A 15,213-nucleotide genomic window follows, 5' to 3' on the forward strand; every position below is an offset into this window, starting at 1 on the left:
CCAGGATTCCTATTGAGTGTTTATGATGTCATAACTCCCTTGTTCATCTGAAGTTCAGACAACGTGAGCTGGTTCATTCACGCTAGTTCGTACTTCAAAGTAGATGCTGTTCCTTAGAGAGGTTCATTTATTCAAAAGGGGCTTTCTGTTTCCGGCAGCTGTGATCAAACACTGACGAAAGCAAGTTAGGGAAGAAAGCCTATTTTAGCTCATAATTCCAGGTTACAGCTCATCATTGTAGGAGAGTCAGGGCAGCAGGAACTTGAGGCAGCTAGTCACTGCCACAGTTCAGAGCAGAGAAATAAATGCACGCATGCATGCTTCTGCTTGGCTCGTCACCATTCTCATACAGTTTATGGTCCAGCCCACAAACTTGTGCTGCTCACATTCATAATGGACTGTTTCAACTCAGCCATCCCCACTAAAAGATCTTTTACAGACATGTCCGCATGTCAACTATATTTATACAGTTCCTCATTGTGACTCATCACAAGTGATTCTAGATTGTATCAGGTTTGCAATTAAAGCTAATCATTACCCATGTAAAACAATAGCAATGTATTCTGGCTGATATGTACTGACATATTAGTTCAAGCACGTCTTAGTTAGGGTTTTACTGTTGTGAACAGACACCATGACCAAAACAAGTCTTTTAAAGGACAACATTTAATTGGGGTTGGCTTACAGGTTCAGGAGGTTCAGTCCATTATCATCAAGGTGGGGGCATGGCAGCATCCAAGCAGGTATAGTGCTGGAGGAACCGAGAGTTCTATATCTTCATCTAAAGGGTGCTAGTAGAATACTGACTTCCAGGCAGCTAGGATGAGAGTCATATAACCCACATCCACAGTGACACACCTACTCCAACAGGGCCACAACTTCTAATTGTGCCACTCCCTGGGACGAGCATATACAAACCGTCACAAAGCATTAATAGAAAATGGTATTAATTAGCTTAGTGTTCTCATGTGTGATATTTTAGAGTCAAATGATACAAAAAATTGTGTTTATGTACCATCTCTTTGAAAGGAAGAAAGGCTATAAAGCTTTCCCTCAGAATCTTGAGATGTGATAGATTCAGAAGAGTTCACCAATTCAGTGGAGTACATGAGCCAGACGTGGCGGTGTGGTACTACAGAGGCAAAAGGATAACAGATTCCTGTAGTGCTAACCAATTGGTGACAAGAGTTTTCTAAATGTCTCTATCATTGAGAGAGGTATTAAATTATTATAATTATTATAATCCAATATTGTAAGGGAGCCACAGATGCATTTTATGTTACTGTCTTAGTGTTGATATCTTTCAAATGCCTCAAATAGTATGACTTTGTTCACTCAAGTTTTATTAGATCTCGTAGATTATCTCATAGGGACATTTCTAATATTTTATGGATGATGGTAAGCCAAGGGAAAAAATGAATCTTGGGAAAGCATGATAACCCTGAACTGAATTAATGCTATTATAATTACTATAATGACATACAGCCATGAGTTTAGATTTTGATTATGATTTATGTATTCCTAAATTAATGTTTTAGTAAGATTCTATGGCAAGATGTATAGCAATGAAATATTGTAAGTTGTATAATAGGGGAATTATTCCAGATCTGCCATCATTTATTCATTGTAGTATTATTTCTTGGGTAGAAAGCTGTATGCAAACATGGTGCTCAAATTTAGTCATGTAGCAGGCAGCAAAATAGACAGTCTTTGCAAGCTTGTCGGCGAGGGGTAATAACCGCAATTGAACACTTAAGCACTGAATCAACTCTACAGCTTTCTTTAAGAATTTCTGAAGTGTGTTAGGGAAGATAGACTGATAATAGCTTTTCAAATAATTGAATACCTTGAATATGAATTGCTTAGAGGAAGATTTGTGGCGTTATTTCAGTAATAACTCTAATTGAATGCCCATCAGTTTGGTATTATATGATTTTCTATAATTTCTGTAACCCTCCGAGGTTTCTTATTAAGAATCCAGTGTATTAAAATTAACAGAAAATTGAAATGAGATCAATGGGACTTTTGTTTGTTTATTAATTTTGTTTTAAGCCAGGATAGCCTGGAATCTTTATTTTCTACAAATACTGGGTTAGCCTCAAACAATTGGTGACCTTTTGGCCTTTGTATCCTAAGTGCCATAATTACAGATTGTGTGTCACCATGTTTAAAAACATGTCAATCATGTTTTTAAAAATTAAACTATATTAGTAACTGTAGTTCTTCATTCTAAAACTGGAAGTTCTGTGGAAGTACAGGCTATTATTCCTATGTAGATCTATGATTATTCAGTATCTGAATGAATGAGTTTTACTTTACCCATTTATTCCAGGCCATCGTGGCCATATAGATTTAGCCTTCTGTGTTGGACACTTAAAGCTGAATACAGCCACACATGTGCAACTGGAAAACACTTAGAAAATATAATTCAGAAGAACAAGGTGCTCCTTAGGAAGACTAGTGCTCAGGTGCTCCTCACCTGAAGCGGGGAGTCCTCAAGTGCTCCTCACCTGAAGTAGGGAGTCCTCAGGTACTCCTCACCTGAAGCGGGGAGTGCTCAGGTGCTCCTCACCTGAAGTGGGGAGTGCTGGCCTCATGCTCCAGCAACAAAAAGCCATTTCTGAACATTCTTTCTAGTCTTTCCATGTTGAATATTAGTGACACTGCTTCCTACATCTGAGCTATTTTAATTATTTTCATTTAAAAATTATTTTGTAATAATACTCGCTAATTTGATATTGTAATAAAAAGATATTTTATCCATCTATATTTTTAGCAATGTAATTACTGCTTTGGGAAGAAGATCAAATCTCGTGGGTCTCATGCTTTGTTGAGCTTCAGAATCAGCAGAAAAGCTACTGAAAAGATAAATTTTTTTTCTTTTATCCAATAAGTGGCTTTTCTAGCAAGTTGATCCCAACCCTCTGTAAATCCCTAAAACCAGATGAAGTCATAGCTCAGTCTGCTCTAACTCCTAATACCAGACTAAGTCATAACTTGGTGCACTCTATTTTGAAAGAAAGTATGTGGGGGATATCAAATCAAGACCCAGTGATCCTTTAAAAATGATTTTGTATGAAACGGTCTCTCTATAATTTTATTGCAGATGAGTTTTCCGAAGCTTTCTACTTGCTGCTGGGTCCAGGTAGACAGTGCCTGTTGGCAAGCAGCCAACAGGGAGGAGTTTATGAAAATGACTGTTTCTTTGTTAACTAACAACTGATGCTATTCTTCTAGAAGAGGAAATTCAGATAAGTAAGCTAGTTCACAAACAGAAATGATTACATAGGCCATTCCCCCTCCACACTGCTCCTGAGAAAGCCGTGAGCACAAACCCATTGTTCATAATGGAATGCATAAAATACTGTTGGCAGTGGCAGCAGTGTGAGACATCTGAAGATGCGATGGAAGGGAAAATGACCATGAATGGCTGCGTAGAGGGAGGATTCCGGACGTCACCCAGGAATTTATGAGATTCTTATAAAGCACAACTTTATGTTTTAGGGAACAGAGTTTTAAAGCTTAGATTCTGGGGTGAAATGAAAAGCCTGCTTGCCTGACATTTCTATCACCATGCCTCTAGAAAAGAGATTGAACTGCTTTTGCTTAGGCTGAAAACTTCAGCCATCGTAAGACAGATTTGAGAAAAGACCACAATGAGCAGGAGGTCTGAGGGGACGTCTGTAATAGGTTTCCTTTACTTCATATTTACAGTGCTGGCTATAGACCCTTGCTACTTGAGCACGGTAGAAAAAAAAAAAGACAGTGCTCCACCACTGAGCACTGTCCTCAGTACTTGGCTAACTTTGGAAAGACACTGTTTCATTTTTCCCACCCGGGTATTTTTGTCAAATGTTTCATAATTGTCATAATTTTTGAAAAACATTGGAGAATAGGATCCAGTATGCACTTTCAACTAATTTGGGAACCTGGACTTTTGCTTTCATTGTCTCCTATATTTTTATCTATCTGAAGGTAAAATATGATGATAATAATTCTATTTCAAAAGAACTTAGCCAATTGATTTAAATTTATTATATTGACATTTAAAAAACAATGCCCTCTAACTTGGATGTTTATGCTAGTTAACATGATTGTAAAACCAAGTGCTCTTCCACATGATCCGTAAAGCTAGTGTCAAAAATAGCTGTAAACAAACTTAGTTGCGTTTCTTTACCAGTATTACTGAGATGGTGTGAGACATTCACCTTCTTACAGTTGAGTTTTCTAGATGTCAAATGCTGGCGGTCAGTGTCCATGTTGATCATCACGGTGCTCATTTTTCTCCAGCAACACAAACTTCAATTGCCATATGAAGGGCCAAATATATTTTCATACTACAATATCTTTTTGCTGTCAACACAGAAATAGAGGACAGGAATGCTAATAAAAAAGAAGTTGAGTAAATCCATCCTGTTAGAGGTGAGACATACAACACACTGAAAATGAAGACATGTTGGACAGCAGTTTCCTGGAACCTCAGAGAAATAGGATAATTTCTTGCTATTCTGGAGTTTTATTCTATTTTCGCTTATAAAAGCTTAGGGATCTTTTTTGTCAATTGTGTTCTGTGGGTGTAATTAAGCATGAAGTGACGAAAGATGTGTAGGCATCTATTATGCCAATATTATGATTGTGTTATTTGTCTTACATATTTTTCACAATTTTTGTATATTTTGTTGAAAACACTCTGAAACAAGTAGACAATTATTTCACTTTTATCAGTAATTCATTTGGCACTTTATTCTGAAAATATAAAGTAACATATTTGTATAATTTTGGTAAGGAGTAAGGCTGGGTAACCGGAGAACATGAATGTTGGTCACCATAAACAAGTCTCTTTAGATATTTTTATTATAGGGACACACAAAAACAAAAAAACAAAAGCAGTAGTGGTGGACGGACAGGGAGCTTGATGGTAGTAGGTTTTCTTTTCTTTAAAATGACATAAATATTGCAAATATTCATTCACAGAGAAATTTATTTCATTGTCGTATTTTTCACTCATTGTTGCTTTCATTAATTTATTTATTTACTCATTTTACATCCTGATTGTAGCCCCTCCATCCTCCTGTTAGTTTCCCCCTCACAGGGTCCCTTCACCTCTGAGAATGGGGAGGTCCCCTCCCAAGGAAACAACACATTCAGGCACCTCAAGTCACTGCAGGACTAGGTACATTTTCTCCCACTGAGGCCAGACATGACATGTAATTTCCTCTTATTCATTTCTCTCTTGACTTCTTTTCACCCTTTGGTGTTTTCTTTCCTCCTCCCAATTTTCCCCCATTTACTTTCATGACATTCAGAATATATAATATGTGTCCTCCCCCCCCCCCGCCCCTTGGTTGTTTAGATCTCGTCTTCTTGTCTCAGAGTATCATTTCTATTTTGATGTCTAACATATACATACGCATATGTGTCTGCCCTACATAAATACATACATACATACATACATACATACATACATGCATACATACATACATACATTTAAATCAGCACTCTGCAGAAATATTTTTCAGAGTCTGGCTTGATTTGTTTAAGATGATTGTATCTAGGTCCATAATTTTCCAGAAAGTGTTGTAATTTCCTTCTTCATAGCTGAATAAATTCTATTGTGCATATATACCCATTGTCTTTGAATGCATTCATGTGTTCATGTGACTCTGGGATGATTCTATATCCAAATAATGCCATAGTGAGCATGGCTGGCCTGTAGTCCTCTGGGTATATACCAAGTGTGGTGGAAGAACTCAAATGATAGCTCTGGTTTTAGTTTTTTTGAGGAATCTCCACACTGATTTGCATAGTGGCAGCAGTAACACTGGTTTTAATTCCCATCTGAGGTGTATGAGGTTCCTTCTGTCTGAGCATGCTCTCATTAGCAGTTTGTTACCTTGTCGTCTACCTGAGATACATCTTGACTGAAGTAAGGTGGAGTCAAAGCAATTTTAATTTGCATTTTCCTGATGCCTAGGATGTTGACTACCTATCCGCCAGTGAATGGGTAATGAAATCTGGTACAGATATAAAATGGAGTACTATTCATCTCTGAACAAAAGTAAACACGAAATTTTAGGAAAGCAGGTGCACTTAAAATGTATTAATTGATATTAATTGAGGTCACATAATGTCAGAAAAAAATAACATTTTTCCTCTCAGGTACATCTAGTCTATTGCAGATATGTATATATGTAAACAAATATTCATGTGGTTAAAAGAAAACATTTAGAAAGAAGGGAATATAAGGTAATCCATAGGTGATAAGGAAAGATTAAATACGGGTGTACACATTAAATCATGGACAGCAAATAATGAAAACTGATGTAATGCTAATTAATTGGATTTTTAGGTTTAACTGTCATTATTTTTTTGGTTTTGTTTGTTTGGTTGATTGGTTGTTTCTTTTGTTGTTGTTGTTTTTGCTTTGTGGTGCTTGACCACATGAAAATATAATTAACAGTGAAAATACAAGATCCATTGTGAAGCTCCAAACCTTCAGAATGGCTGTTCTCACTGTGTAAAAGTTCATTAAAATTTATACACTTATGATACAACTAATCTCATATGTGATGTTTTCTATTTATAAGTTCTCTACAAAAAATTATAAATAAAAAATCATTTTACAAGCACTGCGAATGGCTGTCTAAAAGCTTTTCCGACAGGACCTTAATGCACTAGGCAGAGTGCACGAGATGCAACAATAAATGGAGATGTGTCTTATAGTGCAAAAACATTATAGAATAAATATTAAAAATGAAACAATAATAAAGGGAGAAACATTGCATCTCTCAAGTAAAAAAAAAAATAAGAATGAAGCTGCCCTGGTTGGAAGAGCAGCTCATGTGGAAGAAACTGAGGCAGATTCCATATATCTGTTGTGAACAATCCCTTTCACCAAGTCTAAGGTGTTTTGTATGATAACCACACAAAGATGACTTTCCTTATCAGAGGACAGTGTCTCCATACCTTGAATTTTATGGATCCACTTTAAAAAAGAAGAAACGTGAAACCTATTTTTTTAGTGATACAAACATTAAGGTTTTGTTGTTTTGCTTAAATACAATCGCATTTAGAAAACTGCTCTTAAAAGTTTTGTGAGTTGGCCGTTCAAATAATGCCTTTTCCAGAAGAGGAGAAATCTACACAAGGAAAAGAATCCAGCTACCGTTGTCCCATCTTCTCTTTGCCAGACTTCTGTGCATTCCTCTTTGCTTCGCCTGGTCCCCACAGCCTGGTTGTGGGGAGCTTCCTCTTCTGTCTGCTTGGTCTAAGCACTTTGCAGCAGGAGCTGTTCCTCACTTCTTTCCCTGTCACTGATGCGGAGTAGACTTGGAAGAACTGGCAGAATGAGGGGTTTCACTTTCCTATATGTCCTTGGAACTGGTTAGGTGCTAGTGTCCCATTTGGGGATGCTGAATTCATTGCTTGCCGAGAAATGTTATTATCAATGTATGCCAGAGACTATAGAACTGTTTAGAGAGGTTCTGAATTCTATTCACCTTATAGGTGAATCCTATAACCCGTGTTGGCCTAAAACTATTGACATATTCATACTAACCTGAGGTCTATATTTTAACCATCCAAGGTATAAATAGGCACTGGACATTTGTACTCGGGGAATGGGCATAGGGATTGGTTTTCTGATTGGCAGGTGCAGATGTCCACTGATCCCACACCTATAAGAAAATATCAACAATTATACAGGTGAAGTGGATCTGGCGTGTGGCACTGAGACAGAGGAGAGTATTGCAGACCTAAGCCACAGTTTGGTTTTGGGGTTTTAAGTGTAGTAGGACCTGGCTGTAATAAACTTGATAGGTGGTCTAAGATCACATTAGGGTCAGTGAGGTGGGCAAATAGCAAATAAACAACAACAACAACAACAACAACAACGACAGCAGCAGCAATAAAGAACCAATCCAACACTTCATAAAGTTTTTATTCTGGGCTTTGCTTGTTTTTTCCAAAAAACTACCTCTGCTAAATCTCCTGTCAGTGCTGAAACTCGAAGGCAGAAAAGCTTCTCGTCCTACAGCCAACTGCAGTGTAGCCAGAGAAACAGGCAACAAAAATAGAACACCAGGATTGCTGTGCGTGGGTGAGGCAGAAACCACATTATGAGCAAAAGCTTCCAGTATTATTTTAGAACCAATACAGCTCTGCACTTCTCTGCTCTCTCTTCCAAAAACACATACTACAGAAATAAAATGAAATGTGTGTGCATCCTCCCTCCTTGAGTTAGGATTCTGCTTCTTTTCTCTTGATTTCCTTTCCTTGGAGGTGAGATTCCGGTATGAAAACCCAGTATGTAAAGCAAGTGGAGGGAGGAAAGAGTTAATTGCTTTTAAGGCCCTGCAATAGAGAATTATGGTTTGAAAGATAGAGGCTGGACAGCTGGCTTTGGTGGGGTATTTTTAAATGCATTAATGCAGGCTGCAATCACTCGGCCATGCTTGACCTATTTTTGGCTCAGGCCGACCATTGTTCTATTTCTGTGCCTGTGGGCCATGCTGTTGTTGATTCATATGCAAATGGATTATCACTAGCTTTAGCCAACTTGAGCTGAGAGAGACTGAGAAAGGGAAGAGAGAGACGCACAGACAGATAGGAGGACACCCTCTGGAGCCACTTTCAGGCTGAGGATCTCGCCTTGATACCCTAGCAGTCCAGGGAGCTAGACGCCAGGTTTAATGGTTTCCTTTCTTTTTTATCCTCTTGGGTAGAGTTAACGTTTTTCTACTTGTTCTTAAAAAGAAATAACCCCGAAGCACATTCCTTTTGCCCACCTGCTCTCAGTTTCCAGGATAACCTAAAACTCCAGCCAGCTATAGCATCCACTCTGCTCTTTCTGCTTTGCACACAGGTTGGTAATTGGAGGGGTTGGGGTGGTGGTGGGGAAAGTGCCCAGGTCTTTTTAAAGGGTATGTCCATCTAAGCAGAAAGGAAATTATTGTGGAAGTTGATCCTCCGCTTGCCGTTTCTCCTCGGAGAGGAGGGAGGACCAGTCAGGGTAGCTCTTGGGACCAGAGAGCACCGAGCAGTGATGAATCTTTCATGGAGCTGAAGTAAGAGTGACTGGAGTATGCTGCAGACAATTTACGAGACTGACTCCTGTGTTTCCTCAGATGGAGTGGCCGGACGGGAGCAGCTCTTGGCTCAGCAAAGAATGCACAGTATGATCAGCTCAGGTATGACCTCTTTTAAAGCTGGGATGTTTATGTTTGAGAAGGCTGGACGGGAGGCTGGTAGGGAAATGAAAGAAAGCAGCTTGCTTAAGGAATTGCTTTTTCAGCTTGATGTTGATGTTTTGGTTTTTTTTTTTTTTTTTTTTTTTTTTTTTTAATTTTTTTGGTGCCATTGAAATGTTTAACTTAAATCCTTCCATTACTCCTTCCCTGCAAATTCTGAGTGTGTTCAGGGAAGGCTGCTTCTGAATGAAATTGCAAAGTATTGCTTCTGATGCCAGGAGACACTAATACAAGTAAAAGGCAGGTGTTTGCCTTACTGTGCAACCAGAGAAAAGGAGAGCTGTGCTGATTGTTAACACATGCTAGTGGGACTTTAAGTTCAGCTTGGGGCTTCAGTTTAAATCGCAGCTTCAGCCAGCCAGATGACTGTATGTTTACAGTGTGCATACACAAGCATAACTATTTATAGACCTACCTTCTGAAGGATATGTCTGAGTGGTTCTCAGGTAGTTTTATTCTTGTCCGAGTGTAGCTTTTTCTCTGAAGCTCAGGGTGAATTTGTTTTAGATGAAACAGAATTATTACCAGATGCTTATTTTAATTTCTCCCCAAACACTTGGGAAGTCTAGCAGTGCCAGGCAGGTGAAGTGAACTCGTGCGCACATGAGCACGCGTGTACACACACACACACATACACAAAGAAAGAAATGTGTTAGAAGCAGGTTCAATGCTTTGTCAAATTGTGACAGGAACAAATTCTAGTTCACAGTTTTTCTGTACATGCTTGAGCTCTTGGAGATCCTCTGATGAGCGATGGGACTTGTCCATTTGACCAGTTTATGTCTATTAAAAGTCCCCACTCTTCAGGCAGTCTGATTTACTTTAATTACTTCTGTTTGTTATTTGTTTTCTATAACCAGTTCATAAAGCTCTTATTACTGTGTTTCTACCATCTTCTGAATGCTGCAACCTAAATTGGTTTAAAGTTCTTCTTTGGAGCTTCCGAGTTCCCCTGTGGGCTTTCTCAGTTAGAGATCCCTGCCTACATCCCCGATAAGAATGTCACATCATACAGCTTTTACTTAGTAGACTTAAGTAGGAAAGGAATATTCCACAGGTTGGCATGAAGTCGGCTTCGGTGCCTGTACTCATTCCCATCTGTGGATCTTGTCTAAGCCAGTTCTCTTTAAAGCTCTGTTCTGTGTGATGGTTTTCAGATCCTCTGTTTACCCCATCTTTTTATGGAATCTTAATGAAATGTCAGTTTTGTAAAAGTTGGTATTCTACACCAATGCCACAGTAATTATATTCATGAGTGATGTCTGTTTAGCAGAACGGAGCATACTAGAGCATCCATGGTTTGTTATCATTGTGGCTGAAAGCTAACAAGGGCTCAGGGAGAAGCTAGCAGGTGTGTCTGGGCTGGAGCTGGACACTTAGCACCGCATTTTTGAAATATCAGTGAACGCTAGAAATAATTATTTTATCTATCTCTTCAGTACCATGATAACTTTTTGGTCTTTGTCTTTGTCTACAATTGTTTTATCTTTTAGAGACTAGAAACAGCCGTGTCTCCAAAGTAATAACTGTTAGCTGACACTAGGCTAGCCACAAGTGTGTTAGCAAGCTTTGCGTTTTGCTCATGATTTTGATAGCCCTTCAACTTGACTCAAATCCCAGTAGAGAATGTCATTTACCTGACATTGAAAGATTAGTATGCAGCATAACATGATTTTCAAACCGCAAAGCCTGTGATTGCTTGGCTGCTAGCTAAGCACCGGCAGCTTCATACATGTAGCATACGGACTGCATCCATACAGGTAGCATATTATGTTAGCAAATGAAGAGCGGTGTGGTAGTCAATGTCTGCCCAGCCTGTCACACAGCCCAGTCTGTCTGCTGCAAGCAGGGAAGGTTTAAATTGTACTTGTTTTTAAAAGTTAGAACCTCAATCAAATCCTTCTTATGATATCCCATGATATTTGATTATGTTTCATAAATATGACCTTAGATTTCTTTCACCCCATCTTTTTTTTTTTTTTTTTTTTTTTTTTTTTGCATTTTTTGTTTTCTGGGGCTCTGGTTCTGGATCACAGAGACACCAAGTATATTTTCTGATATATGTTGCTTGGATTCCACCCTGAAGTTTCTCTTCTAATTTTAAATGAGCACCATAGACAGCAAGTTTTAAATCTCCTCAGCCATTGTATTCTTAAAAAACTTGGAGCTGCACTGCTGGAGTTAGGGACTGTAGAGTTAGTTCTGGTGGACCTTCACCAGATTAGTATTTTTTCCCTCTGTAGTCATTATTAAATTACAGATGCATTTGTCTTGATTGAGTTACAGATCTTGCTTTCCTCTCCTCTTCTGACCTGTTTTGAGTACAGAGTAAGAAGTGTAGAGTGACTGGCTGATAAAACAGATGTATGTGGTAATGCTGGGAGGTGGAGGTGCTGTCCACAGACTCACATGCTGGTGAGCCTGCTGCCAGCTAGTTGTGGAGTTGACTTGCTCATCTCCAAATAGTGACTGCTGATGTACACCCATTGGTCTGTCAGCATCCCTATGAGAGTCACATGTGTAGGCACATCTGTAAAGTCTATGTGGGCATATTATTTCCAAGGAGAAGAACTGGCTCTCCAATCTTGCTGAACATTCCAGATGAGTTGAATTGTCCATGAGGAAATACATTTTTGGTCTATAGTTCTGTTTTGTTATATTTCTTATAAATTTGCTATTTCCCTGGGTCTCTTGTTTTTGTAAGAGCAAGGTCATTCCCTTATGTGACTCATGACTATATATCAGGGTAGGTTCACATGTGTGTGTTCTGTGAAACATATCATGATATAATAATCAAAGATGAAAAAGCTGATAAGTACGTGTTCAAACTGTGAAACCTCACCAGATATTTAATGAGACTATTTTTTAAAAGTTAGTTTTATCATACAATTGTGATTAGCAAAGTGTCAAGATAATATTTGTTGTTGATATTACATTAGGTATTATGTGTTAAAGTATATTATTTTTGTGCAGAGATCTTTAGATTGGATTGTAAACATTATATATAGTTGCATGCTTTCCTAATGATGATGGTCAGGCTAGACATCAGGTAGAATAAACGTGGTCTATAGGAATAACACGGCCTGCTAATGTCTTAGTTTAAAATGTTCTACAATATTGAATTTTAAAATCCATTAAGAGTGATAAATTTTGCCAGGTACATTTCCATACTTGTGGCTTATGTGGACCATGCACAAATATTGATTCTAGTCTGTCAGTAGGAATAGGCAGAATAAGGCATAGTTTTCTGTTGTCAGGCTTGTTGCCTAGCATATTCGGCAGCAGAAATACTCACTCAGTGTTGGGCGAGTTATGAAGGAATTACCTCAAGTTTATACCAAATTGCTGTTAGATATAATTAAGATAAAGAAAAATCATATTCATTATTTATTTTTACTTTTAATGATAAAAAACATTTAAGGCTAAATTCTGGCTTTTTAATAAGATATGTCTTTACCTTTCGAGATTTTACTGTCTTTTGGTGTGTCATACTGAGAGTGATGGACCATTCTGGATTCATTAGTCAATTGTATCTACTTGAAAGGTAGAATCTAATTATGAAGTAGTCTGTGAAAGCTTATATTGTATAAGAATCACTTCTTGTCTGACCTGTAATTGCTATTTTCCATTTTTTTTCTAACTCATGTTATTGTCACCTTAAAACTTATTATCAGTTGGAATAGTCAATGAGACTAAGTATAAAACTGTTCATAAGTAAGTCTGTCGGAACAGGCCACATGAGTATATCCAATAACTGAGGACCACACAAGTGCTGAAATTAGTAGTATGTACATTCACTAAGACTAAGATGTCTAAAGGACTTCTAGACCATGACTTTAAAGTATATTCTAAATGGCCGTTTTGAATTTGGAGATGAAAATGTAAAGATGTCCTGCAGACACACCTCCTCACTACTGCTGGCTGTTGAAGTGGGGCTCATAAAGATATAAGCTCACAAGCAAACACAGTCCACCTGACAAGGCATTCAACAGTTAAGTGCAAAGAAAACTATGTGTGCCATCCTTCCACATCAACCCATGGAAAACTCTTAGAATGTTACTGGCCTATTGATAGATTCCTAAGAACCCTATTATTCTCAGAACTGGACAGCAGACTGGGTGAGATTTCCTGCGTTAGGTTGTTCCTCTTCTTCCATGTGACAGAAATGCAGGAGAAGGAATTTAAAAAGATAAGGCTAGTAAAATGGGGGAACAGGCTTAAACTGGCTCCTCTAGAGAAATATGGGTATACAAGCAATGCCCTAGCTGAGCTTTTGAACAGGCTGCTCCCGCCCAGCTAGTTTTAGGGTTTACCAAAAAGAAAACTTTCAAGTTCTTTTGGACAAATGATGTTTTCTAAAAATTGCTTCCCAGAAAATAGCATACCGCGCGAAGCACATAAACTCCCCAAAACAATACCTCAAAGAAGAGCATGGTAAAACTATAGGATGGGCTGAAAAGGTAAATGTTTATTAATGGGATCATCTGACAATGACAAAATCATGATCATTGCAGAGCCAAATTTATCATTGGACAGAGCAAGAAACTGACAAACGGGGGAAGGTTTGAAAAAGGAAAGTGTCTTAATGTAAATAGAGGAAAGATAACACAGTGGGGTGACAAAAAACAACAAGCAAACTGGCTATTTGCATCCCAGAAGTTAATGTTTCAAAACTGTCAATGAAGATAAAAATGTATATAAAGTGAAGACATATATGTATATATATATATATAAATAAAATATTACATATAATATTATATAATGAAGATATATACAATTTACATAGATGATAGATAGATATAATGAAGATATATGTATATATATATATATAGTAAAAAAATAAAGGAATAAAATTTTATTTCAAAAAAATAAATCAATGATTCACAAGGGCAAGCACAGGATGTAAGGTCACATGGGAAGGAAAGTCTCCACAAGATGGAGAAGAAACTGGGTGTAGTAACACACACCTTTAATCTCAGCATTTGGAAGGCAGAGGGAGAGGCAGGCAGATCTCTGTTGAGTCTGAGGCCAGTCAGGTCCACACAGTGAGTTCCAGGACAGTGGGAGCTGCGTAGAAGAACAATCTTTTGAACTGTATGAGAGGATCACTTTCAATGTTACTGTCAGTCAGGATGTTCTTAAAATGGGAGAGACCTGGTCAACGATGTAAATTCCTCAAATATGAAAGAGATGGACTAAGAGTGGAACCCAGTTAACGAGTAGATGGACTTAAATTCATATGTAGAAGGAGAAAACTTAGTAAAATTAACGGGGGTGTTGTTAGGGGTGGATTTAACTGATTTGAGTGAACATGGATCCTGCTTGTGAGAAAGAAAGAAAGCTCATCCCCGTAGGACACGTTCCAACATTAATTGGACTAAGCAGTGTGAGGAGCCATCAGTGCTGAGACAGAGAGATGTGAGTGCCTGCTACCATCCTTCGCTTCTGTTAACAGAGATAGACTTACTGATGCTTAAAATAGAAACGTGGAGTGGTATTTTGGTTTGATTTTTTTTTTAAGTTTCCAAACACTATTTGTGATAGTTTACTTAACCCTACAGAGACCTTTTGGAAATAAAATCTAATACTGAAGAAGCATTTAGCGTGTTTATAGTTTCTTCAAATGCACTTTTAAATCTGCTAGGTTCAGTTACATTTAAGGTTATTCTTTTAAGAGACAAACAACCCCGATCATGTATCTTATTTTTATGCAGGTGTCCTTTTTAAATCTATCCATGCCCTCAAATAATTCATGCGTAGATAGAAAGTTAGGAAAGAAACTGCATCTGGTGAAATATCATTGCAATTTTCGCCTTTGTGCATTTACATTTATTTAAGTTTTTATTTATTGTATGGGTGTGAGTGTAATGTATGTATGTTTTGTGCATGCACATGAGTGTACAGGTTTATGTGTCTGTGCGTACGTGAAGGCCAGAAGAGGATGCTGAGTTCGGTTCTATGAATC

The 15,213-nt window shown here is 38.0% G+C and overlaps 1 protein-coding gene across 20 annotated transcripts in view; it reads left to right on the forward strand.

Moving 5' to 3' along the window:
* Positions 1 to 15,213, forward strand: part of Hdac9 (histone deacetylase 9) — an 824,691-nt gene that overhangs the window by 354,314 nt on the left and 455,164 nt on the right. For 17 of the 20 annotated variants that reach the window (XM_076941980.1, XM_076941976.1, XM_076941988.1 and 14 more), the window contains one exon: positions 9,126 to 9,188. In XM_076941980.1, coding sequence (XP_076798095.1) covers positions 9,126 to 9,188 — 63 coding nt within the window. Of the gene's footprint in view, positions 1 to 8,480; positions 8,864 to 9,125; positions 9,189 to 15,213 lie in introns of those variants that run through there. The other 3 variants (XM_034514202.2, XM_076941982.1, XM_076941990.1) reach the window with 3 other exon arrangements.

Source organism: Arvicanthis niloticus, chromosome 11 (genome assembly GCF_011762505.2).
Source record: "Arvicanthis niloticus isolate mArvNil1 chromosome 11, mArvNil1.pat.X, whole genome shotgun sequence".
Classification (NCBI taxonomy): domain Eukaryota; kingdom Metazoa; phylum Chordata; class Mammalia; order Rodentia; family Muridae; genus Arvicanthis; species Arvicanthis niloticus.